Source organism: Semicossyphus pulcher, unplaced genomic scaffold (genome assembly GCF_022749685.1).
Source record: "Semicossyphus pulcher isolate SPU_LCO1_2020_fin unplaced genomic scaffold, fSemPul1.0.p SCAF_16, whole genome shotgun sequence".
Lineage (NCBI taxonomy): Eukaryota > Metazoa > Chordata > Actinopteri > Labriformes > Labridae > Semicossyphus > Semicossyphus pulcher.
Window position 1 is genome coordinate 10,074,672 of NW_027211670.1, and position 24,598 is coordinate 10,099,269.

The following is a 24,598-nucleotide window of genomic DNA, read 5'->3' on the forward strand; positions in this document are numbered from 1 at the left end:
TTGACTATTATACTGTTGTCTTTTGTGAAGTTACTTACTGTGATGATACGTTCGGACTCAGGTTTAAGTGCACAATTTCTCTAAGTGGTTGAAAAAATCTGAAATTTGGGTCGCGATTTGTCACTTAGGAGGTGGAGGTGGGTCCCAAGGCGAGACCAGCTGAGAACCGCTGTGCTAACCTATACCATCTCATCTACTGTTTTACATTACAACTAGTTAGAGAGCATGTAAGTAAATAAATACATGAATACATGAGATAAGAGTCAAGATAAGAGTATCACTGTATTTATAATTTAGGAAGCAAAAATCAAGTAAAACTGCACAAGTCTTAACAGGAAACTGTAAATTAACTTTTAATTATCACTTAAAGAAAAAAGACACAAGACAGAAAATTTTTTATACTTCCTCTGGAAAGTAAAGCAAAGCTCGGCTCACGTTAACACGTCAATATAAAAAAAAACCCCATAAATTAATGAGCGGCCAGTTTCATTCACAGCGTGCTTAACAGACAGTCATCATTTAAACATGAGCAGCACTTGCTATTAATTTATTATGAGTACATTTGAATGTCAGACTGTTCTCTGTGACACATTTATTGATCGCTATAACCTTGTTTGGAACATTAATGACTAAATAATTGCTCAGACTGATATATATTACACGATTAATGGTCAATATCGGAATCCTCATTACTTCCAGGAGCTGTTTCTGCAACATCATTATTAAAAGTGCAGTGTGGGGCGATGTGTTGTGCATCTTTATATTTTACTCAATTCATCACTAACATGTTGTTATGCTGGATGAGAATTTGCCATAATTGTGTATTTTCCTCTGACAAATACATATATATGTATATATATGTATGTGCTTGTAGCTGTAACAGATGGTTAAGAGTATTGCGTCCCATACTGCATCAGGAGAGGCTCTTTCTCTTCTTTCTTCTCGTTGGAGAATTTAAACAGAATCCTGCTTTGACCTTCACATTCTTCGTTCTTCAGGAATAAGGCGTTACTGGAAGCTGCAATCTGCAAAAAAAATCACACAAATATCCAGACTAATGTCAACTAAAGAAGTAAAACTAAGGTGGTTCTCAATGCTGCTTCTCTGGGATTTTCTGTGCTGCAATTGTATTCCTGGACGCAGACAGCCTCCTTGTGGTCATAAGCTGCATTCAAGTGCAGTCAGTAATGCTCTATATGGAGGTTTGGATTTGATTTTCAGTTCAGGTCTTAAACACCATTTCTTAACCCTTCAAACCTTGCCTATTAAACACACACATTGAAATAAAATGAGATAAAACTTATCATAAAAATGCAGGCCTTCTGTACCTGTGGTTTGTTCTGATGACGAGGGCGGCAGGCGATGACGGTGATGAAAGAGAAGGTTGCTACAAGAATGGCGGCACATGACAGGATGAAGAACAGGTGGGTGTTATCTGCAGAAAAAAAGAGCCCGAGTCAGGCCCTTTGGGAATCAAGGTCAGAGTGAAACAACACGTCTTATTTTGAGGGGGAAGTGTGTCAATCTTTAAATACCAAAACTAGTGTGTGGTTGTTTTACATGTAAGACGTAACAGAGAAAATTAGCAGCAAATGTCACAGTCCTCAATGCCAAATTTCCAAATTTTCCTCGACAGAACACGCTCACCAGCTGACAGTATGAGTTTTACTTCATAACAGCATCAAATCAATTGAATGCAGCAGTCATGTGCTGAGCGCTCGGATCACTGTGCCTGGATTCCTTCTTTTTCTCGCTCGCAGTGTGCAGAACTAACGCAGCTAAACGGCACATGGTGAGATTTAGATCTGAAACACCTCATGACAGCGCAGCTTATTTATAGGAAAGTACATTATATTTGTTTGCATGCTCTAAATAAAACTGGTGAGTCATTATGAGAAGTCACTGATTTTGAGTCTGACATGTGTCTTTCAAAAAGTTGTTAATGGATTTAATTTAAAAATAAAAGAAATTAATCAAAAGATCCAATACATGAATAACTACGGAGCCCGGGAGGGGACATGGGGTTGAGATCACCTTTGCAACCACGGCTGCCGTACACAGTAGAACATCAAAAGTTAATTCAAACTCAACTGGACCAGTTCATGTTGTATTTTACAACACAGATGACTCATCATTTTCATGTAGGCTACTGAGTTTCAATTATTGTGAAGCTTTTACTGATTTGACCGTCCCCTCTACTTACCCTATGATTTCGAGGAATAACGTTGTTTTAAGACAGAAGAGACCACAACGTTTGTAGCGACCAGCAGTGGAGAGCGTGCGGTCCACTCTAGTCATATGTTGTCCACAGAGAAATAAATGGCCCAACAAACTGTTGGTTTAACAATGTCTCAAAAGACACCGATTAATTAACTGAGATAAAGCAGCGAAGTTGCATCGAGTCGTTTGTGTACAACTCACTCATGAGCCACGCCTACACACATCCGTGACTGCCACCAGTTAATTCAGCACCAATTAAACTTTGACACCAGAAGTAGTACATTGACCTTTTCGATATATTTTTGCGCAATCTTTTTTTTTTCTTTTGTACCTTAAATGTTTCCCCCCATGTCCCCTCCCGGGCTCTGTAAATAATATATATTTCAGTACTGATATATAATAAAAAAATATGATTTGGTAACAGTTCTTTCGATGATAAATGAAGCTAATGTATATAGTCAAATATAAAATAAAAATAAATAAATTGCTAAATCCAAAAAGAGACATATAAATTAATACTATATATGTTCAGTATATATAATTTATATGTCATTAATTAGTATAAATACAATAAAAAAATATAATGTATATACATTTCAATATGTTTTATATTCTTTCAAAAAAGCAAAGTAAATAGAAAATTAAATATCACCAAGAAACAAATAATTAGTTGAATTTAAACAAACTGCATTTGAATGCTATGCAAATTTAATGTTTTCATATAATCCTCTTAGATTTAGATTTATCCCCAATTTAGTAAAAAAATTTAGCTTTTTTTTTGTTGCAACAAAGTAAAATTCATACTCTCATGAAGTAAAAGCCGTGTGCAGTGACGGCCTGCTCTCAGTCATATTCTCATTATACTGACAGCTGTGAGCAGTCCCTCCAGGAAGTTGCACACTTGCGTTCCTGCACATTCACGCAACTTTCCCAGAAATTTGTCCAATCTTCCTTTTTCCCCCCGCGTGTGAAGTAATTTGCGTCCCCAAAGTGACTTCTTTGATATCCAAAATATTGATACCTGAAGTCTGCAATGTCATATAATATCTGAGGTCATCTTTTACTGTAGTACTTACTCTTACTGGTGTTTGAGTCATTGCTGATTTTAAATGGTCTTTGTACAGTGAGATAGTAATCCCCGTCTCTTATCAATTGTTCTATGCTGCCGCAGCAGCTGGAATAACACGTAGAACAGCGTAAATAATGTGTCGATTCTCCTTGGCACCTTCATGGATAGCACTGAATGTGCCTGCGCAGTGCGACATGGCTATTGACTTTAGTGTAATTTACATTTTATTTGGAATCCTGTCACAGAAAACGACCGGAAGTGATGTCAGAAGACAAACAGCTCGCTCAGCCAATAGATGGCTTAATCGGAGCGTTTGTCCCGAGTGGATGGGTAATGTGTTACACAGAAAATAAGCCTCAAAACACGGCAATTTGCATCGCAACTTTTTTTAAAAGCTGCCCCGAAATCAGGCATTTCTGGCTGAAAATGCCCCTGGAGGGACTGCATGAGACTTCAGTGTGACTTGGGGTTTTTGAAGGTCACATGATCCAGTGACATGATGTAAAAAGGTCAAATAAACAGCTTGGCGTTACATATGTTACTGAAAACCTAAAAGATATAATGACTACATAAGAGTTATAGTAGATCTCAGAATCCTCTTGGTTAAACTCCACTCAACAGCCCAGTTTTGAGAAGGACAAATATACAACTCCGGCCTTGTTGTGTAACTTTATGAACATTTAGCGCTATCTAATGGATTTTGTAACAGTTTCATAACTTTCAGTGAAACCATGTTAAGCTTTAAAATCATCAACGCTGGATATTCTCAACAATATGCCATTAAACCGAGAGCATCCTCTGCCTTTTAACTCTTCCTGTTTCTTTACCTTCCCACTGTTAGCCTGCAAGTGTGCGTGCATGTGCGTGTGCCCTTACAGCTCCTTTTGACGTAGATGCTGAAGGAGCTCTGCAGCTTGCTGATATCATTGCGCACGCTGATGTCCAGGCAGTGGACGCCGGCGGTGGTGAAGGTGTGGTTCAGTCTCAGGGTGTTTTCATACAGCATGGTGAGCGTGCAGCCCGCCGACGCGTCCGGGACACAGTTGAGCAGGAAACGCCAGCACACCCACATGGGAGGACTAAAGACACACACACGTATAGATGTTAAATGTTTGTATTTTGCTTGTGATGCTAAACTAAAGTCATATAGGGCAACCATTGAATAACCAACGGTAACAGGACAAACTTTCACCAGTATTTTCTGGCAAGGTGCAACAAACATGCTAACTTTTAAGCCATGTGGCCTTCATCAAAGCACCTTTTACTCTTGTTTAAAAGACAGGACCTTCAAGTTGAAACGTTAGCATGTTGGTTTGACAAGGCCAGAATAAACTGGTGAAATCGCACATTAACATGTTTTGCCTGCATACATTTGTAACTTCCACAGAACAAATATGTCAAATTTAATTGTGAATGCCTGTTTCTCTTTGGTCAGGATAACATTTTTAAATTAATTAATAGAAAATAGAGATAACGAAACGAAACGTAGCTTACCTTCCGTCCACATGAACGGCCAAACTGGAGTTCTGAGACACCTCGTAATCCAGAGGCCCCTTCAGCTCGATGTTTTTAATGGCATCTGCAACATTATTACACGTATTTTAGTTGCAGACAACTTTATTTATCCCAGAGGGCAAATCAGTTTCACAGCCTGCCGAGTCACAACAACAAGAATTGTGAACCAGAGCATGGCTGCAAACACACAGGTCAAACAGTTTAAAACACAAGGGTACAGGAACTGTACAAAACTGCTGTCTGCATTCAGCAGCCTAATAGGTGAAGGAATAAAAGAGTTGGAGTATCTGTTTGTTCTCCTATATGTGGGGCAAGATAGCGCCGCCATGAGGGCATTAAAGGGAATTCAGATGGCAGCATGTGGTCCGAGGCTTTGTGGCCCACACGTTTCTTCCAGAGGGAGCTCTAGTAACTCACCTGGACTCCAGCGATCTTGGAGCAGACTTTAACAATGTAGTGAAGACTCTTCTCGTCCTTCACAGACAACTTACTTAACTAGCAAATAAAATAAAAAGGTTAAAATACTTTCAGAAGAAAAATAATGTTTTAAATTGACTCCATGTTTTCACTGTTCCTAGATACTTTAAAGCATCTACTATGTGGACATCTTCTCCATGAGTTATGCTGGCTTTGGGTTTAAAACAGTTTGATCTAAAATCAATTATTGATTCTTTAGTTTACGTCACATTGAGGTCAAGGTAGTTGTCATCACACCATTGGAAATACTACAACTACTTCCCAACATACTGGAGGAATTTCTTCATAATTTTGCTGACTTTGACATTGATTTGTTTTAGGGAAATAAAGTTGTAAGGCTGAATGTGAAACTTCTGACCCATCTAATAGCTACTCAAGTTTTGATGCAGAATACAAACCAAGCACTTGGACATCCATGGAGTAAACGTCAGTGATCTGAGGTGCGAATTTGGTCACGTTGACTCCCACTTTCAGCCGCAGTGTGTAGTTTCCTGATTCAGGGTAATGATAGCGCACGACTGGCTCCGTCCCCTGGATCACCTCTCTGCAGCAGAGATGGAAAATAACATGAAATATAAAGAAAGGTCGCCAGAAAGGTCAAACATGAAAAGTCCTCGTACCCGTTGCCTAAGTCCCACGTATAGGTGAACTTAGCCGAGCTGAAATTCTGCTGTGGATCGAAGAGCTCAAACATGGTCTCAGTGGGAACATCTGACGCCAGCTCTCCTGTGTTCCTCACATAGGTGGCATTTCCCTCCATTTGGTAGAAAACCAGCTTCCCAGCGGTATTTTCTAATCAAAGTAACGGATAATAATTCAACTGTGGTGTCTGTTGGAGAAGAATAAACAAGAAATGTTTGGATGACCTACCCAAATCTGTCAAAGGGTCTGTGGTCTCTGCAACGCCCGGGGCGACCAGGAGGAGGAGAACCAGGATCCATCCAGCATTTTGTCTGAAAGAATACATCCCATAGTTTAAAACCTGAACAAGATATATTAAACTTCTTAACAGATGTTGGTTGTACCTGTCCATATCTGCTGGCCCTCTCACAGAGGACCTCAAGTAGAAATAAGGTTGATCCTGGCACTCCCTCTGCCTGGCTGTTAGATCAGAGCTGTAAAGGCTTGAAATTGTCACCATGCGTTTCAATCATGTGGCTCCACAGTAACAATCAGCTTTTGAGTAAGAGGCTCCGGCCTGGGTCACATTCCTGTCCGAGATGTGGGACATCTTTCTAAGATGTGGGAAGTTTTATTTATGTTTTTAGATTCAACACTGTAAATATAAGTAAATGTAAATATGCTACAGGAGATGTCCACATGGTGGTGCCAACTACTAAAGAATAACCCAAAATAGCATGTTATTCGAAGTGACTGTTAACTGGGACTATTTGTTTGTTATATGCATCACTAATAACAATCAGGGGTTTGCATTACTTTAAAGGTCTCAGAGAAGGTAGAAACGATGCCCCCATTTGCTAGCTGCTGATACTGGAACAAATATTTGAGATGACACACAGATCCAAATTAAACACTATTTTTCCATCAATGTTTCCTGCTATCATTTAGACATGGTGAGCTGCTGACTATTATAAAAAAGAGGAATAACAAGCATGTGATTGGTAAACTATATTGGGATATAGTTTGGAGTTGAGGTATCAGAATTAGTATAAGGAGTTTACATATGTATAATATGTTGCTAACAGTACATTACTGAAAGTTACTTTATACTTGTATATGAAATAAAGCCCACACGGTGATACTTTACATTAACAAGTATGCAGCTTTACCCTAATCTGGATATGTGGTGCTTTTATGTCTCTGTCGCTCAACTGATGGGGTATGTCACCCCCCTAAGGCCATGGACGGTAGTGATTTACAGTCATGACAAAACCTATTGCATAAATTCACTTTTGCTCTAGATTTCTGTCATCATGTGACTTTTAAACTTAGCCAACATATGATACATTTTAATATGTTAACTATTAGGTAGAAAAACAGTGTTAAAAACCAGAATGTGGCCCACAAAGATGAGATGATGCCATAGACAAAGATATTTACTAAAGAATCTTGTACTTTACATAATTGTTTCGATATTATGATGTCGTTTCCCACTACAGTATTTCAGAGTTGCAGTAAGTTAAAGATTAACAAAGGCTACAAAACATTAATACGATATTGTGCAAATTATTAATGATGATTTCATTTTTATTTATATATTTTTCTCTTTTTTTCCCCTTTTTTTACAATATGGGGATGTACATACCTTAAGCTACTTTGTATTATAGCGCCCTCTCTAAGTCAATCAGTGCACATATTCTTCAGGCAAGTGCTGGCCAAAATGCCTTATAGCGTCAACAGTTTTATTTTATTTTAACAGACAGGAAGGAAGATTTTATTAGGCTGATGATAACATTTAAGCTAACCGGAAACAGCACAAAGAATTCAAACATAATTTATATATATTTTAATTATATTTTAATTATATTTTAAGTGCGAGTAAAACGTTTAAAAAATATATTTAAAGACATTTTTATATAAGAAACGTTAAAAGAAACTCAACACGAAAACTTAAATTTGCTCGTGACGTCACGGTGCCCTCCCTCGCGCTCCTCCTCGTCAGCCCCATCCGCACGGGGAAGTCTCTCGGTGTCCCAGTCAGTCAGTCCGTCAGTCAGTGCGTGCGCCGCCGGCAGCTGAGCGTCCCCCATGCGAGGAGTGAGGGAGCAGACAAGGACCAGGACCGGCTGTGGGATTAATTATTCGAAGTGAGAGAGCACCTGGATTACAAAACACCGTTTTTATTTCTCTTATTTGTTGTGTATTTTTTTCGACTTCTGGGGCTTGAGGAACAACCTGCCATCATGTCTCGCGCTCCAGATGATGTGAGCAAGCTTACTGAAAGCACATACAAGGTGAGTGAAATATGGAAATAGGTGATGTTATTACGGATGCTTTTGATTAAGAAGAGTGGGAAATCATCATGTTATCGAGTTAAGTTTGCTGCATTTAACACAATAACCATAAATCACAGAGATAACAACTCTATAAAGTTGCTCGAGAGACTTAATATGTGCATGAGCTATACTTTTATAGCACTTGTCACGCTTTATGGGAGATTTCTTTCCACTTAGTGTAAAAGACCCATTCTTTTGCTTTCACAGTGTAATAAAAAATCATCGGATTGAGCAATCGAAACTATCTGTTGTTGTTTACTGGGGCAATTCATGACACACCCTGTTATTTAATTATTAGAGGATGCATAAATCACAGTGAAATTACAATATGAGAGAAGAGACACGAAAGTTTCTCCCATCAATCATGCTGCTGGAGCTTGTCAGTGGAGGAAAAGTGATCAATAGTCATTTGATCACGGGATCGATCTTGATCCCTGGATTAATCTAATCAAGTTTACACTACAGCCTCTCAAATGTGATAAGACGAGAGTGTGAGAGGATGCATTTACATCTCTGTGAGGACGACATGCCTTCAAAATAAAAGTTCCCCAAAAGTAGAGATTAGTTGCTTTAATGATTGTGGCTTGGTTTAAATATAATTTTAATGCATATAGGATAATTAAAGGTGTTTGTTTTTGTGTTTGTGGGAGAACGAGAGAGAGAAAGGGAGAGAGAGAGTCATACCTGGAGTTTACTGTCTGCCACAGTTTCAGCTGTGAGAGAGAAAAGAAAACAAGGAACCTGTTTCCCTTTTTCTCTCGCCCTCTCTCTCTCCTCCGCTCTGTTCTCTTTTCTTCATGTAAAGTCATACCTGCCCCTTCATTGTTCTATTGAGGGCGCGCCAGGGGAATAGAGACGGGGAGGTGAACAGCACTTGATTGTTGAGGCATTTAAATGGAGAGAGACGGAGAGAGAGAGAGAGGGAGAAGGGGCGGGGGGCTGGGAGTGATGAGGTTAATGCCACAAATAGCTGCCACTTTGTTTGGGACTTCGCTCTTTAGAGGGAGTTGTAAAGCATACGTGAGGGGTCAAGTTAAAGATTGAAAGTTTTATTGTTCTCACATGGTGATATTTATAGAGCAAAAGCACAAACACTTGCATTTGTTTTCATGGATTTCTCTTCCTCCTCCCACCGCCACCAAAATAGCCTTGAGAGTTATATTATTCCCGTCAAGCCCTTTATTGAGATAGAATAAAGAAATATAAGAGTTTCTGAGTAATCGAAAGAGAAAGTGACTCAGAAAATGTGAAACTGTAACATTAGATCAGGATTAAAATGCTGCCTTTCTCCACAACCTTTAATTTGTGCTCTTTGTCCCAGATTGTGATGGAGCAGTTCAACCCAGGCCTGAGGAACCTGGTCAACCTGGGGAAGAACTATGAGAAATCAGTCACAGGTAAACACAGCTTTCACCATCACGCAGAACTTTGTGGTATGAACTTTGAATGTGGCCTCAGTGTACCTCAGTGTCAATTATCCAACAAGTCCTATTTTCTCAGTGGGTAACTTCATGATTGTCTGTTTCCCCACGCAGCAATGACTCTAGCTGGAAAGACCTATTTTGACGCCGTCTCAAAGGTTGGAGAGAATGCTATCGTGTCCCCGGTCTCCAGAGAGCTTGGTGAGTTTCATGCAAATCCACCTTTAATCTAATCTCAAGGCAGTTCTTCTCGTGTGTTTGAATATCGCTGTGGTACAGGTGGAGATAGATAATGGTTGGAATGTAAATACAGAATTAGTTTGACATACACTTTCTTGTAAAAAGCTAAATGGGAAAATCATGTGTCCTGTCTGTACGGTAAATATGAATCTGGAGCTAGCAGCTAGTTAGCGTAGCTTAGCACAAAGAGTCGAACTCCGGGGAAAACTAGCTTTGCTCTTTCTGAGGGCAACAAAATCCATCTATTGCCTCTTATTTACTTGTATTAACACATTATATGTAAATTGTTAAAGGGCCAGGTCGCCTATTTTCAACCTCAGTCCTATCATGCTATTATAGAGAGCTAATGCCAATAGGATAGGAAAAAAAAGCAATTTGGCTCTGTGCATTTGGAGGACGCTATCCGCTTCTCCAATGGGCCCTGGAAAACCTCCTCCAAAATACATAAAAAAACACCACATCTGGCGGAGCCCAGGGAGCTCGCTAAACTACACTTCCTCGAAAGCAACAGGTTTGAAATGTAGACTGCAGACCCAAAGATTTTTTAGACAATCGACTGGTATATTCTCGTCATATTTTGAATTCTGTACCGCTCTGACCAATTGCCTGGAGCGATCAATGTCCTTGACTGGAAAACGGTAGTATTTCACTCCAGCGTCTCTCACTGAGCTATTTCTTTAAGAGGGAGGGGTGCAATGAACTCTGGGTGTTGTAGGAATCTAGAATGGGCAAAACCACGAGCTGTTTATACAACATTTTCAAATATTATTGCTTTGACTGACAGTGGCTTTTTACAGGGGCGAATTGCTCCTTTAATTCTATACAAAAATCAAAGTGTTTAAATGGCAATTTGTGATTTGTATTTCTTGGCCAAGAAATTATCCTGAGTTCAACCCCAACATGTTGTTTTGTATGTATAACAAACGTGTTCTAACCTGTTCTTTAGTGAGCATTAGCGTTCTAGTGAAAGCAAGGTTAGCTGGCTTCCCCTGTTTCCAGTCTTTATGCTAAGCTGAGCTAGCATGCTTCTGGATGTAGACTTTTATTTAGCTCACAGACATGGAGGTGGTGCAGGTCAAACTCTTTTTAAAAAAGTAAATAAAGCCCCTTTCCCGCTGGTCAAAAAACCTGCAAACACCTGGCAAATGACTCTGCAATAGACCCGGCTAATTATCGCCTCGGCTCCGATCGCCAATGATGGGAACACAAAACCTGCGTCTCCACCCCCTTTCCGGCGCAATGTTATGCTCTGTTGGTAACTTCTGCAACTCCTTCTCATCTCAGCTACAAATTCCGCTCGTCTCCGTCTGAGCTGCGCTCGAACATCATTCAAAATTTGTCTGCGCCGAGTTTGATAAACAGACTGAATGAGTGATAGATACAATAAAGACCTAACCACTGTAACATCTTCACTGTTTACTAACCCTGTTTCTGGCGCGTTTGTGACATCAGATGGTGACACAGCAGAAAAGAGACCAAAAGGAGTATACTTTACTGCCAGTGGGAACAGAGACATTTATAAGCAGGTCTTCCCGGGTCTGAAAAACCTTTGTCAACGTCTCAAAATGTCAAACTGATTCTTTAGATTAACAACAGACTATGAAGGGATTTTTTCCTTTATATAACCTGATATTATTCATACACCTTGGACATCATCAAAGACAGAAGAGAAATCATGTGTCATGTCTGCATGGTTAATATGAATCAGGAGCTAGCAGCTAGTTAGCGTAGCTGACCATGAAGAATAGAACAGTTGGTAGATGGTAGGTGTTTTTGATACCTTTGGTAAAAGGAAGGCGAGCTGTTTTCCCCTGTTTACTTTATGCTAAGCTAAGCTAACATGCTTCTGGATGAAGCCTTTTATGTATCTCAAAGACATTGGGGTGGTGTAGACCTTCTCGTCAAACTCTTGGCAAGAAAGCAAATAACTTTATTTCCTAAAGATCAAACTGATTCTTTAAATTAAACACGCTGACAGATATTAAAGGGATTTTTTTTACTTACATAACCTGACATTATTCAAACACCCTGGACATCATCAAAATTCTGTTTCCGTCTTAGTCATTGTAACACATTTTGTCTGCATCATCAACCATCCTCCCAAATGTGAGTCCATTATGCAAACATCTGGTAATAACAATGATTGACAGACACACAGTAGCAGCAGAAATTCATTATCATCTGCCGTCTACCTCCGTCTCTGATTGAAGCGCTTCCTCTCCTCTATCTCTTTCCTGAAGCTGCCATCAACCGTGTACAGGTTGTTTTTCATCCAATCTGTGACTCATCTCCAATTATTCTATTAGTGCTGAAATTTGGAGCTGACCTACTTTGCCTGGGGGGGCTAAATTTGAGCTATTACGATTCATCAGGTTGTTATTTGTGTTCAGCTGCGTCACCTCTTGATGCAGGGGGATTAATCGGATGTATGTAAGACCAGGTGGATGTGAGGGGCAGAGTGGTAAAGACTGAAAAATAATGCTCTATTATTTGGTTATTTTGTCTACTTAAGTAAATTTTGACAACCTAAATTTACATTCTGTTCAGAGTTATGTTCTAACAGATGGAATTTGCATTATTTACATAAACAAACTCTGATGTAATGTCAGATGACATTTACTTCACAGTCTGAAAGAGACAAGGTAAGGTGTGTCTGCCAGGTTTGGTGAAAATGTAAATAATGGAATAAGGAAGCTAACACTCATCATTTGAGCAGCATTAGTGTCTAAAAATGAAACCTTTTTTTAAAGAGCAGCTCCAGTCATATATTAAGACATCCAACCACCCCCTCTGTCGTGAAAACAAAACACGTCTCTGCCATCGTTTAGTGGCAACTTGTTAAAACTTAGCTAGCTTGAAATGTAGTAATTAGTAGTATTAATGTTAGTTAATGTTAGTAGTCAGTAGTGAGTTAAAATTATGATGGGGGTTAAAGCTGGCTCGCGCATCGCCGAAGTGGTTGCCATAGGTTGCGCATAATGATATGCATAGCGTCACCCCGTCCATTAACAGGATTGGCTCCTTAGGTTTGTGACGTCTCAAACCTGCCAGTCTGAAAACGTGTTGTTCAGCCTGTCCTTGGTACACTGCAGTTTAAAAGCAGACAGGCCCAGCCATGGAGATGACTGCTGATGTTGTCACTGATATGTCTTGTAGCACATGAAGAACACCACATGGAGATGTTTACAAGGTTAAACACTTGATTCTCACTGGAGGGGAGCTTTAATGCTGAACGTAAGTCTTGCCAACAAGTCCAGACTCCCAGACTTTGCCCTCTCAGTAATGAGGATTTTCTTTTTCTTTTTTCAAAAGAGTTACTAGAATGAAGCATAAGTGAGGCAGGTTGTGATTGGTTGGACTTCCTTATTGCCCCCTTATGATACCCAACAGTAGGTAAAATGAATGCATTTCCTCTGGCTGCAATTTTAGTCCATGAGTATAGTTACTTCCTGTTTTGGACTGAAGATGCTATTATTTTTATCTGTCTGGCAGAGTGCAACGCAACATTTACCGTGATAACATTCTGCAAGGTTAATCAAGTTGGTCGGGCCACACCTGTCAGTTAACAATGCCAAACCCTTCATTGCTTCATGAAATAATGTGTTCGAGTTACGTGGTTGGTTGGTGACATTTTTACTTATACCAAAAAACAATGAGCTGAAGCATCTTCACAAATGTCACACAAGATGCTCAGCCAACTTTTATGATCACATGGAAATTTGCAGCTTTGGCATTGGTTCCTTTCATAGGGCTTCTAGGAAAAAGGCACATGGAAATCTCAAACTCCCGGCTCATTCCCTCAATCCCTGTCATTCCTTCCCCGCCTGGAATAGACGACAACGAGACGGTGTGAATTCTCTCACACATCGCAGGGAGCAGAGTAGCAAACACGCTGAACAAACAGACAGACAGAGGAGACTGTCTTCCCACCACTGACCCTCTTCGTCCCCTGTTCCTCCATCTGCCTCCCTAAACCCACCGCCCGGTCTTTACTGTCTGTTTGTGGAGGCCAAAACTATATGGGACAAGGGGGGCATTTTCTACATTTCTTTCTAATTTGCTTTAAACTCCCCCATTGTCTAGAATGACAGATCACATACATTACCGTGTTGTTATGACGCCTTAAAGGATTTTTTTCCCTGTGATTGGTCTGGTTGAGAAAGCACTTGCGTCACAGTGGTTCGCAGGTATTTGCAGAAAATTACCTGAGGCTTTTACTTCATACTGTGCTGCTTCTTTTCCGGGACTTCTGTTTGTCTACATTTAACTTCAGCTTGATGCTATAATGGAGGGGAAAGTTTACTCCTAATAAGGACAGACAAAAATGTTGACTATCTGAGGACAGAGAAAGGGGTGAACGCATTTGACCTGTGCTGTTTGGTCTCCTACAAGAAAAACTTTATCAGCAAGGACATGTAGGATTTCTGATAAAAGCCAGCCTTTTGATAACCCGTAGAGATATTCTGCCATGTCCTACTTCAAATAAGTATCTTGACCAAGCTCCTTCATCTGTGATTACTTTATCAGCAACTACCAGGGCTAAGTGGCAAATGTCCGAGAATTATGAAGGATCAAATATGAAGTAGTGCCATGTCACATTTAAAAGAAGAAATAACACATTCTTCTTCCGGCAAGTTAAAGGTTGAATGACTAAGCAACAAAATACCTAAGCTAATTTTAATGTAAAAAGATACAGAATACACATTAAATTCAGGGTTTTTACTGCTTTACTTGTTTTGGTATCAAGAGGGGTAGCTAATGCTAGCTAACATAGACAAAAAATACATTCAGGGGCTTTAGTGCTTTATTTGTTTTGGTAGCAAGAGTGGTAGCTAATGCTAGCTAACATAGACACAGGATGCATTAAGGGTTTTACTGCGTTACTTGTTTTGGTATCACCAGTAGATAATGGTGGCTAATGCTAGCTAACATAGATATAGCATACATTCAGGGGTTTTACCGCTTTACTTGTTTCAGTCGCTAATGGTGTCTAATGTTAGCTCACCTAAGAAAAATACACAATATATTCAGGGGTTTTACTGCTTTACTTGTTTTGGTATCACCAGTTGCTAATGGTGGCTAATGTTAGCTCACCTAAGGAAAATACATAATATTCAGGGGTTGCTGCTGTAACTGCTTCATTCACAACTTTAAAACTTGTAGCTAATGGTGGCTTATGTTAGCTAGCGTAGGTAACATACAAAATGCACATTAATTCAGGGATTTTCTTGCTATACTTGCCCTGATAACACTTGTAGCTAATGGTGGTGTATGTTAGCTAACGTAGGAAACATGCGCAATACAAATTCATTCAGGGATTTTCTTGCATTACTTGCTCTGGTATCATCAGTAGCTAATTCTGACTCATGTTAGCTAACCTTAAGAGAGATACACAATACACTCAGGGGTTTTACTGCTTTAATTGCTTGGCTTGTAGCTAATGGTGGCTTATATTAGCTAACGTAGGAAATATACACAATAAACATTCATTTATTGCTTTACGTGCTCTGGTATCATCAGGAGCTAATTATGGCTTATGTTAGCTAACCTAACTGGACATTTAGGGGCTTTACTGCTTTACCTGTTTTAGTATTACCAGCAGCTAATGTTAGTCAATGTTAGCTAACATAAGAAAGATACACAATGCATTATCTGCTACATTCAGGGATTTTACGGCTTTACTTGCTCTGGTGTCACCAAAAGATAATAGTGATAATGTTAGCCAATGGAAGATATGTGAGACTGATGTTGCAGTCAGTATGCTATTCTTCATCACTCTTCTTTATTAATGCTGCTTCTGTTACACTAGATTTTTGCATGCATGGTCTTTTTAAGCATGGTCATACATTTTTTCAATTTTAAGTTAGGAAGGAAGTAAACAGGTTGTTCTTAAGGAGACATTTGAGTTGTAGCTATTAATCACTACTAGTTTTAGAAGCCACAATGGCTAAAAATACAGATGTTGAACAGTAAATGCTTGGAGCTTAGTAGATGTATTTGTGGTCCCATTCATCTTGTGTGCGGCTCGTGTGCCATAAATATATCACTCTGTATATTTAAAGTCATAGTTTTCACAGGGTGCACAATAAGAAACTTCCTGTGCATTAGTGCGTGACTGGACTTCACAGGGAGTTGCCCTGAAAGGCAGCAGGTAGTGAGGGACTGAAAATGTTGCAGGAGAAAGAATAGCACGATCCACACCCTTTCCACCTTTTCTCTGCGCTGTTTGTAATGCCCCAGTTGAGATTGTTTTTTGAAATACTGGAGTACAGTCAACATGAGAAAAATGGTAATGTCAGCCAGAGCAATATTTCCCTCCCAGAGACAGAGGAGTCAGAACGAGAGAGACTGAAGAGTGTGAACTTTAGATAGTTTCTGCAACAGGTTTTGGCTTTCGAGGGAGGTATTTCCTCAGAAGGAACTCAGAAGGCGCTGGTTTGGAGCTATTTCACAGGGCTGTATCATTACTACATGATGACTACAATTTATCCTATCATGTTTTGGAGGGAATGATGGAGAAGAACTCTAAGATGATGTAGCCTATGTGACATAAGACATTTCAGTGCCCGCAATAGCTAATCAAACATGCAAACTTCCCCAAAGTTTAACTTGAAATATAATTCAACATTATGAGAAGTGCACTTGTTCTCTTTCTTGCAGAGAGTTTAACTAGATAATTGACGCCACTCTTGTAACTTTCAGTTTGAGGCCACAGCAAAGTCACACCTAGCATAACTTAGCTTAGCGCAGCAGAAAGACAGCAAATAAGGGGAAACAGCTCGCTACCAAAAGGCTTAAAAATCAGAAAGACATCTTATATCTTGTTTGTTACATCAGTTCAACATTTGTCAGGATTGTATTTGAACTTTTTGACAAAGGCAGAGTAGCTGTGTTCTGCTATTCCCAATGCTAGTTTTAAGCTAAAGGTCTCCTGGTTTCAACCACATGCTTAGCGTGCAGACATGAATCAATCTTCTTATTAAACTCTCTAGAAGATAGAGATTAAGTATGTAATTTCCCAAATTATTAAACTACATTATGTCTTTAATATCAAGAAGTGGTATTAGCTTTACTGCTCATGATAGAGGTAGGTAGTTAGCTGGGACACAGATTGTTTTTCCAAACCAGGAACAGACTCTTGAAAACAAGCAAATATTTAAGGGTGGAGGTTGTTTTTCAAAGACTCCACTTATTGCTCAGTCAGTTATGACTCCTTTCGTCACACTCCACAGCTCAGTAATGATCCCAGACCTCAAACACCCTCGTTCTGCATCCACCATTAAACCAGAGGCTTTCCAGCACACCGGGAGTTTCCTCCAAGGGACCTCTAAAGGGACCAGAGACTCACTTACTGCTCAATAAACTGTGACGTTGGAATACCTACACCCCCGTCACACTTCAGTCATTTCAAAAAAGTACCCATGATTCTCTTTGACTCCTCCATTTATGGGGTATTAAAGATTACATCTAGTATTTAGCGGAAATCGGTGTCTGTAAAACCTTCAGACAAACTCATCTTAAGTTTCTTTTAACGTAAGAATACTATGAAGCACACATGCATTTTAAAGGTGATTTAGGTGTTTTAAGTTTGGTGTATTAAGGAAGAAGATATTTATGACTGATGCTGGAGGCTGCAAGTTTTATGTGTTCTAGTATAAATGATGCCATGTGTTGTGTTTCATGGCAGGTCATCGCTCTGTGTTAAGGAAGCTGTCACTGCCATTGATCCAGCAAACATAGTAGACATGCTGAAAGACCGTCAAATAAATAAACAGAAATAAATTATTACGAACCAAAAAAGGTCGCTTTCAATCATCATTAGTGAGACAAACTATATTCAAAGTGGCAAATTGGATTGGAAAGGTCTGCGCTGTCGCCTCAGAGCTAGGAGCTTCCTGGTTAAAATCCTGGTTCGAACAAATAGGGCCTTCCTGTGTGGAGTTGGCATGTTCTCCCTGTGCATGCGTGGGTTCCCTCTGGGTACTCTGGCTTCCTCCCACAATCCAAAGACGTACTTGTTAGGTTCATTGGTGACCCCAAATTGCCCGTAGGTGTGAATGTGAGTGTGACAGGTTGTCTGTCTTTACGTGTCAGCCCTGTGATTGACCTACGATCAGTCCAGGTTGTACCCCCAGTTTTTCAATTCAGTTTCATGAGCAGCAGTTTATAAACAGTCCGACCTCTCTTTTCATTTTTTAACTGAGCTGGAGATTTCGATGTACGAACAAGATTGGGTCTCCAGAAGGAGTTAATCACCTTCTTTGTATTTCTACCACAGTGGATTTAGCATTGATCACATTGACATCACTATGATAACAGAAAAGGGAGCAGCTCATCTATGGCAACCTCCAAACAGTGTCTCTCCCCACCTGCTGTGGAATGTCTATAATATGGATACCATTCAATCCCGAGTCACGTAGTACGTGACAACATTTCATCACACACTGCTCGCCTGCTTGGACAAGCCCAGTGATGCATCTCGCTGATAAAACGTCCAATGACCACTGCCAACTTAAGCTTGCACAACATAGGAAAAGTTATCCATTAAATTGCGGTGAAATAAAGGTGAGCTGGCAAAAAGGTGCCAACAGGTCGGCTGCCAACGTCTTCTCATGTAGCTCCCTTATCTAAGACCAAAAATAGACAGGGGTTGTGTTGCTACGGGGCACTCCCTGCTCATAAATGGCATCACCTGGGGAGAATGGGGCGTGGCTATGCGTCCTATCTGCTGTCTTGTAAAACAGGTGTTTGATACAGGTGTTGGAAAGAAGCGTTGCAAGTTATGTATCTTAACTGTTCCAATTTTAAGATTACCACAGCGCTAAAAGAAATTGTTGTTTTTATGCTTTTCCGGCCTTCCCATAGACTTACCATTGACACCAAAGTTGGGTTATCAATGTTTTAACTGTCCGATCTTCAGGCTGGCTTTAGGGTTAGGGTTAGCTGCTTTTATCTAGTGTGGGGAGTTAGGGTTAGGGTTAGGGTTACAATATCTGAACCACTATACACTATGGAAAATTTGAGGTGATCTTGGTGAGAGTGTTGGATGACCAAATTGACACGTTCATCATAATGAATCATAAGTTTTAGGAGTGAATCATGGGTTGTGTAGTTTTCCATGTGGGCTCTTTTATCAACCCTTTACCAACCTGTGTCCTTGTTAAAACACCGTGTTGTATGTTTAAAATACTTGTGATGAGATTAGATTGTGTTGGTGCTTAAAGACCTCAAAAGAGAAGAAATCGGCTGTGACAGACGGAGATAAAAGACAAGATAAACTGAGTTAAATCTGCCCTACGATGTTGTTACTCTTGTAAGGTTATGAACTGGAGTAGAAGTCCAGGTAGTCCAACCTTGCGTAGCTAGGTACCTTTTATTCACAACTTAGAAAGAGGGAAACAGTTTTTTACTTTGTATGCCTAAAACCTTATTTCCATTTTGAGGAAGCCTACAAACACCACTTTTCAGACTCCAATTCAGCTGTTCAGATTGGCGCCACACCATACAGTCCATGTATCCCAAGCTGTGATAACTTTCTCTTGCGTCTACATTCACACCTTGTTAACCCCAAAGGTGAAACCTGCAGGTGTACAACGGCCTCTTTGAACCCTCCCTGCCTTTCTCAGCCTCCCTCCTCTAACCCCCCGTGCAGGCTGTTGTTGGGGCTGTACAAACACCACCCCGAGCCCCGGCCACCACCCCTCCCCGTGGAAGCACAAAGGCAGCATTTACCAGTACGTTCTGGTGACCTTCAGAGGGCAATGTTGTTGTAGCTGGACGCTGCCGGCCAGATCACAGAAGAGCAGCTCTGTTTCAGCGGGTCACAACGTTTGTTTGGAGGAGGACCATCAGGTGTCTGGACAAATTAGTTTTAAGGTGTTAAAGTGTGCTGACATGGGCACCTTTCTACCTCAAATTGAACCCTACACCTGAGCTTTTTCTACTTTCTTCTTCAGCTGTTGAAATTCTTACAGGTTGTGTCCCTCTTAGTGACACTATCACACGTCCCATACTGTTTTTACAGGTTTCACCAGAACACCGTGCCCTTTAGTAAACCTTGAGTCTAGATTTCACCCCATTGTGACAGAGGTAGCGCTATAAACTGCTTAGCTATGATTGTCTACTCGTGTTTACAGTATTGACTCACTCCCATTGTCTCATGTCATATGCTGCTCTATCTGTGCTGTAGTCTGTCCGTGAATGGAGACTGTTCTGTGTCCCACCGCACAATACCAGAACGTTTCAAAGAGATTACTTATTGACAGCTGTTCAAATATTGAAAGGAGATAAGTCATCAGTAAAATATGGGGCTGTAAAGATGTATGTAAGGCTCGATGGAAACAGGTTACATTGTTGAAAAAGACTATTTGTAAGTGTTGTTTTTGTGAATTATATCTCCTCCTGCATCTGCTTGTTGCTACACTCCGCTTTTGAATGTTTGGTGTCTGGTTTTGTGGCACCTACCTACTTTGAAGCAACAGTTCTGAATTTTAAGAAAAATGCTCATTAAATTTCTTGCGAGCAGTTAGATGAGAAGATTGATACCAGTCATGTAGCTAACACAAGTGGCAAGTTAGCCTAGCTTAGCATAAACCAGGGTAAACAGCTATCTTGTTTTGTCCATTAAAAGAAAACAAGGTTTAGAAATGAACCTGTTAAAAAATGTAACCTATTCCAAGTATCACAATTAGTAATGTAACTGATTACTTTCAGTTAATTTAGGATTACTTTAATACTAAATCTGCAAATAAAGACAAGAGAAAATACATTTCTATAATTTTCTAATGTGCGAATGCCCGTTTAAATTAATAGCAGTAATTATGCGCATTTAAATTTACTTCGTAAATCCATCACCGGAGTCACAAACTATGTTTCGGCATTAGTCGTAGAAGACGACATGTTAGCTATTTATGTGCAGCTGACGTTAGCGGTTGGTCTTACCTGAAAATTTTAATTAGATGTGGAGTCCTTGGATAATGACAGCATTTTCACAGCTGAAAGGTGAAGTAACCTGTGCCCACTGGTGCATTGCATTATCAGAGACGGTCAGACGGACGGTTTAGAAATGAGACGCCAGATATTATAGAGCATCTTTGGTGTTATTTCGTTTTCATTTTAAAATGTATCTATTTTTAATAAATGTGTCTGTAACTGTAACAGAATACAGTTACCATTTTTCTATCCTAATTACCTAACGCCATTACTTTTATTCTGTTATTCCCCCAAGCCTGGTTGCATTGTTTCTTGGAGGGGTCCAATCACTTCCTGTTTTGGTGTATTGATATCACTCTTTATTTCTAACTCTCAGCAACAAAGAAAACATATATATTTTACTCTAACTCCTCTTCACCTTGACCAGAATTAAAAAAAAAAACAGGCCATACTTTCGAAACATTTTCCCTGAATGTCTCCAATACTGAAAGTTGTTCCTGATGTCTTTCCAGGTGTGGTTCTCATGGAGATCGCAGAGGCCCACAGGAAGGTCCAACTGGAAATGGAAGAGAACGTGAGTAGCCTTAAAATACACACACTGATATTCTGTATTTTTCTTTCTGTCAAAAGCAAGCCTGCATAAACAAGCCTGATAAATGTCATTCTTTTGTGCCATCAACTTCCCTTCAAAACACACATAACTGAGCCACATTGTTGCACTGGGTGACACGTTCCTTAATTAAGATTAAAATGAAAACTCTAGTTTATTTATTCAATCCAATTAACATGGTCCTTCTGCCTTAAATGGTCATTAGCTCACCAATCCACCACAAAAGATAGTCCCCAATTAATGCACAATTTAATAACGTCTGAGTGTAAGAAATTGTTTCAATTCTAACAAACTAATTTATACATTTGTGGCATGTTTTTAGAAGATTTACCCCTTCTAAGTCTTCTCTCAGTAAAGCTGACAGCTCTTCAGGCCTGTTCTGTCTGGTCCTGAGTCATTAGACTCAAAGCAATCGGGAGGCAAGAATATAATGGATCTGAGAAATAAAGAGTCCTTTCTGTGTTGCAATTATGTCAGTGAAATTATTTTGTTCATCGACAGGTCAGACTAGTGGAAAATTAACGTTCCTTAAAGTCCCCCATGGCCACCGAAAGCTTATCTTCACGTAATAGACAGATTTTCCCTTTGTTGCACTTCTTTGCTGGACATGTGACCTGTGCAACCTTTTGAGCTCATTCTTTTCATTTTCGAGAGTTTCAAAGTGTTGTAACGAAAGGCGAAAGAAAGTTTGAATAGAGAGGAAAAGTCGCAGAGTCATGCTGCCTCGGGGTTAGATGCTTCAGATGCCTGCTGGTAACTAGAAGTAAATTGGAGTCAAGTGTCGCCAGTTTAAACGTGACATTAAGTCTAACGTAAGAATAGAGCCGGGGACACACAGTTTTCTAAGATTTAAGTAACAAGTCATGTGTAGAGTTTCCTTGTGGCAATCCTGGACTGATTGCAATTTCTCTCCAACAGGGGAAAGTTGTAAATGTTTAACCTTAACTGGCTGATAATGCAACAAAGTGGGTGGAATCACATCCTCTCAGAAACCCATTATGATAGATTCCACCAGGTCACTCCTCTCTTATCGTAATGTTGCCATTGAGCCATGTGACTGAGCTGTACATTGTATTTGGAACAGTGTGCAGGCAGAATGGTGTGTGTTGCAATACATTAAAGTGTGTGTTTTTTCTCCCTGCAGTTCAAGAGGTTCCACAGAGAGGTTATTGTCGAGCTGGAGAAGAAGACAGAGATGGATGTTAAGTACATGAATGTAAGTGTAATCAGTCATATCAAATCTTCCTCCTCTGTACACGTAGAGAAGAGACGAGCTGTATATTACTAACCACATTTCATATTATTGCTATCATTATTTGAAGGCCGGGCTCAGCACAGTGAAGAAATCTTAACCTACAAACAAGCTAAGCTAATGTTAGCGGCATTTCTTGCGGCCACTACTGTCATGCTCTAGAGAAACACTGACTTTTAACATTAAATTGTTATTGTTTTTACCTGTTTGATTCATCTTAACTAAAAAACATCCTTAAAATGTTTGACTCTTGCTGATGCTTTGACTTATGTTAGCTCTTTCTGCTAGTGCTGCACTGTTGTTGTTAGCTGCCTAAATTCTGTTTTGCTTTGCCACTCTAAAACACTAGTTGCAATTGGCCCCCTATGCTATTGCTGTGTAGGCGATTATTTGGGAGAAGAAGAAAAGCCAAATTTTGGGGTAGCTAATAGGCTACATTATGGTAACCGATATGTACATTGACTAGCATACTTGCTAAGTTAGGGATAATGTATAGTGAGGAGGTTGTTACACGCACATTACACAGCTATTTACTTATTAAATCAATAATTTGACATAAAATATTGATTTGTAAATTGTTTTATTAATTTGAAAAATTTCTGTAGAAAATAGTCGGATACACTCACAGTGAGAGTTGTGCAATGGTTAACTCTGTAGCCTTGAGCTAATCTAACTGTTATTACTCACATTAAAATTAGCTAATCCAACTGTTTTTACTCACTTTAAATTGAGCTAACCTAATTGTTATTACTCAAATTAAAATGAGCTAACCAAGCTGTTTTTACTCACATTAGAATGAGCCAAGCTAGCTGTTATTACTCACATTAAAATGAGCTAACCTAGCTGGTTTTACTCACATTAAAATGAGCTAAACTAGCGGTTATTACTCACTTTAAAATGAGCTAAACTAGCGGTTATTACTCACTTTAAAATGAGCTAAACTAGATGTTATTACTAGCATTAAATCTCTTTCTTTTTTTTCCCTGTGTAAACAGACTGCGTCAAATTTACCAGACTGCTTTCGGCAGATTAATATAATTACAGTTAGTCCTCCAGATTGTGTGATTAGAGCCGCGTCCTAACAACGGTCTGTTCTTCATAGCAACAATCTGCTATCAAGGAAATAGCAGACCTTGGAATGCCGTCATTAACCAATCAGAATCAAGTGTTTAGCACAGCCATGTAATAATACCTGATATTGCATTTTTAGGTTGTATTGGAAATAGTAATAATACTAGAATTGGAACAACTTTACCAAGGAGTTATTATACAAATGTGTTTTATTGAAGATTACCGGTTAGACTAAAAAAATAGGCTGTAATGTTCTGTGCATGGAGGTTAATTTGAAACAGGGATTATTTCAGCTCCTTTGCATCTGAGGAATGTTTTTACAATAATAACTGCCATGATCATCAGGTCCTTCCTTTTTCTTGCCTCTCTTTTCAAACATCTCCTACAGGCCACTTTCAAGCGCTATCAGTCAGAGCACAAAGTGAAGCAGGACTCCCTGGAGCGCTCGCAGACAGACCTGAAGAAGCTCAGGAGGAAAAGCCAGGGAAAGCACTCATCCAAGTATGAGATTAAAGAGAACGAGGTGAGACTGAGACCAACGTGACCCCTTACTTCTTTTTGTTTACCATAACATGCACCTAGCTTATACTTTGTACAAGCATGTTGCTGTTGCAGCATGTTTATGCTCTGATGCTCGTGAAAAGGAATATGACAAGTGTACAATTTACCTGACTGGGTGGAGTGATGAGGCAAACATAGTTCTCATGATTATCACATACCAGTGTACAGGAGAAAGAAAGAAGGAGTGGAGCATGTGGTTTCAAGTCAGTTGCACTTTAGACTTACGTAACGACTTGGCATCATTAATGACAGTCGTTTGAGATGTGTTTACGA

At 39.7% G+C, this 24,598-nt stretch overlaps 2 protein-coding genes across 3 annotated transcripts in view; one reads left to right on the top strand and one right to left on the bottom strand.

The window, feature by feature from the left end:
* Window positions 1–887: 887 nt before the first annotated feature.
* tmem130 (transmembrane protein 130) lies at window positions 888–7,992 on the bottom strand. The gene is made up of 7 exons (XM_069664751.1): window positions 7,875–7,992; window positions 5,902–6,073; window positions 5,680–5,825; window positions 4,784–4,868; window positions 4,169–4,368; window positions 1,329–1,435; window positions 888–1,025 (listed from the first exon to the last, which is right to left on the bottom strand). The coding sequence occupies exons 1-7, from the start codon at window positions 7,990–7,992 to the stop codon at window positions 888–890; spliced, it is 966 nt and encodes a 321-aa protein (XP_069520852.1).
* Window positions 7,986–24,598, top strand: part of baiap2l1a (BAR/IMD domain containing adaptor protein 2 like 1a) — a 31,881-nt gene continuing 15,268 nt past the window's right edge. For both annotated transcript variants that reach the window (XM_069664334.1, XM_069664335.1), the window contains exons 1-6: window positions 7,986–8,196; window positions 9,560–9,635; window positions 9,774–9,860; window positions 21,344–21,405; window positions 22,586–22,657; window positions 24,153–24,287. In XM_069664334.1, the coding sequence (XP_069520435.1) occupies window positions 8,146–8,196; window positions 9,560–9,635; window positions 9,774–9,860; window positions 21,344–21,405; window positions 22,586–22,657; window positions 24,153–24,287 (483 nt within the window). In that variant the 5' untranslated portion in view covers window positions 7,986–8,145. The remainder of the gene's footprint in view (window positions 8,197–9,559; window positions 9,636–9,773; window positions 9,861–21,343; window positions 21,406–22,585; window positions 22,658–24,152; window positions 24,288–24,598) is intronic.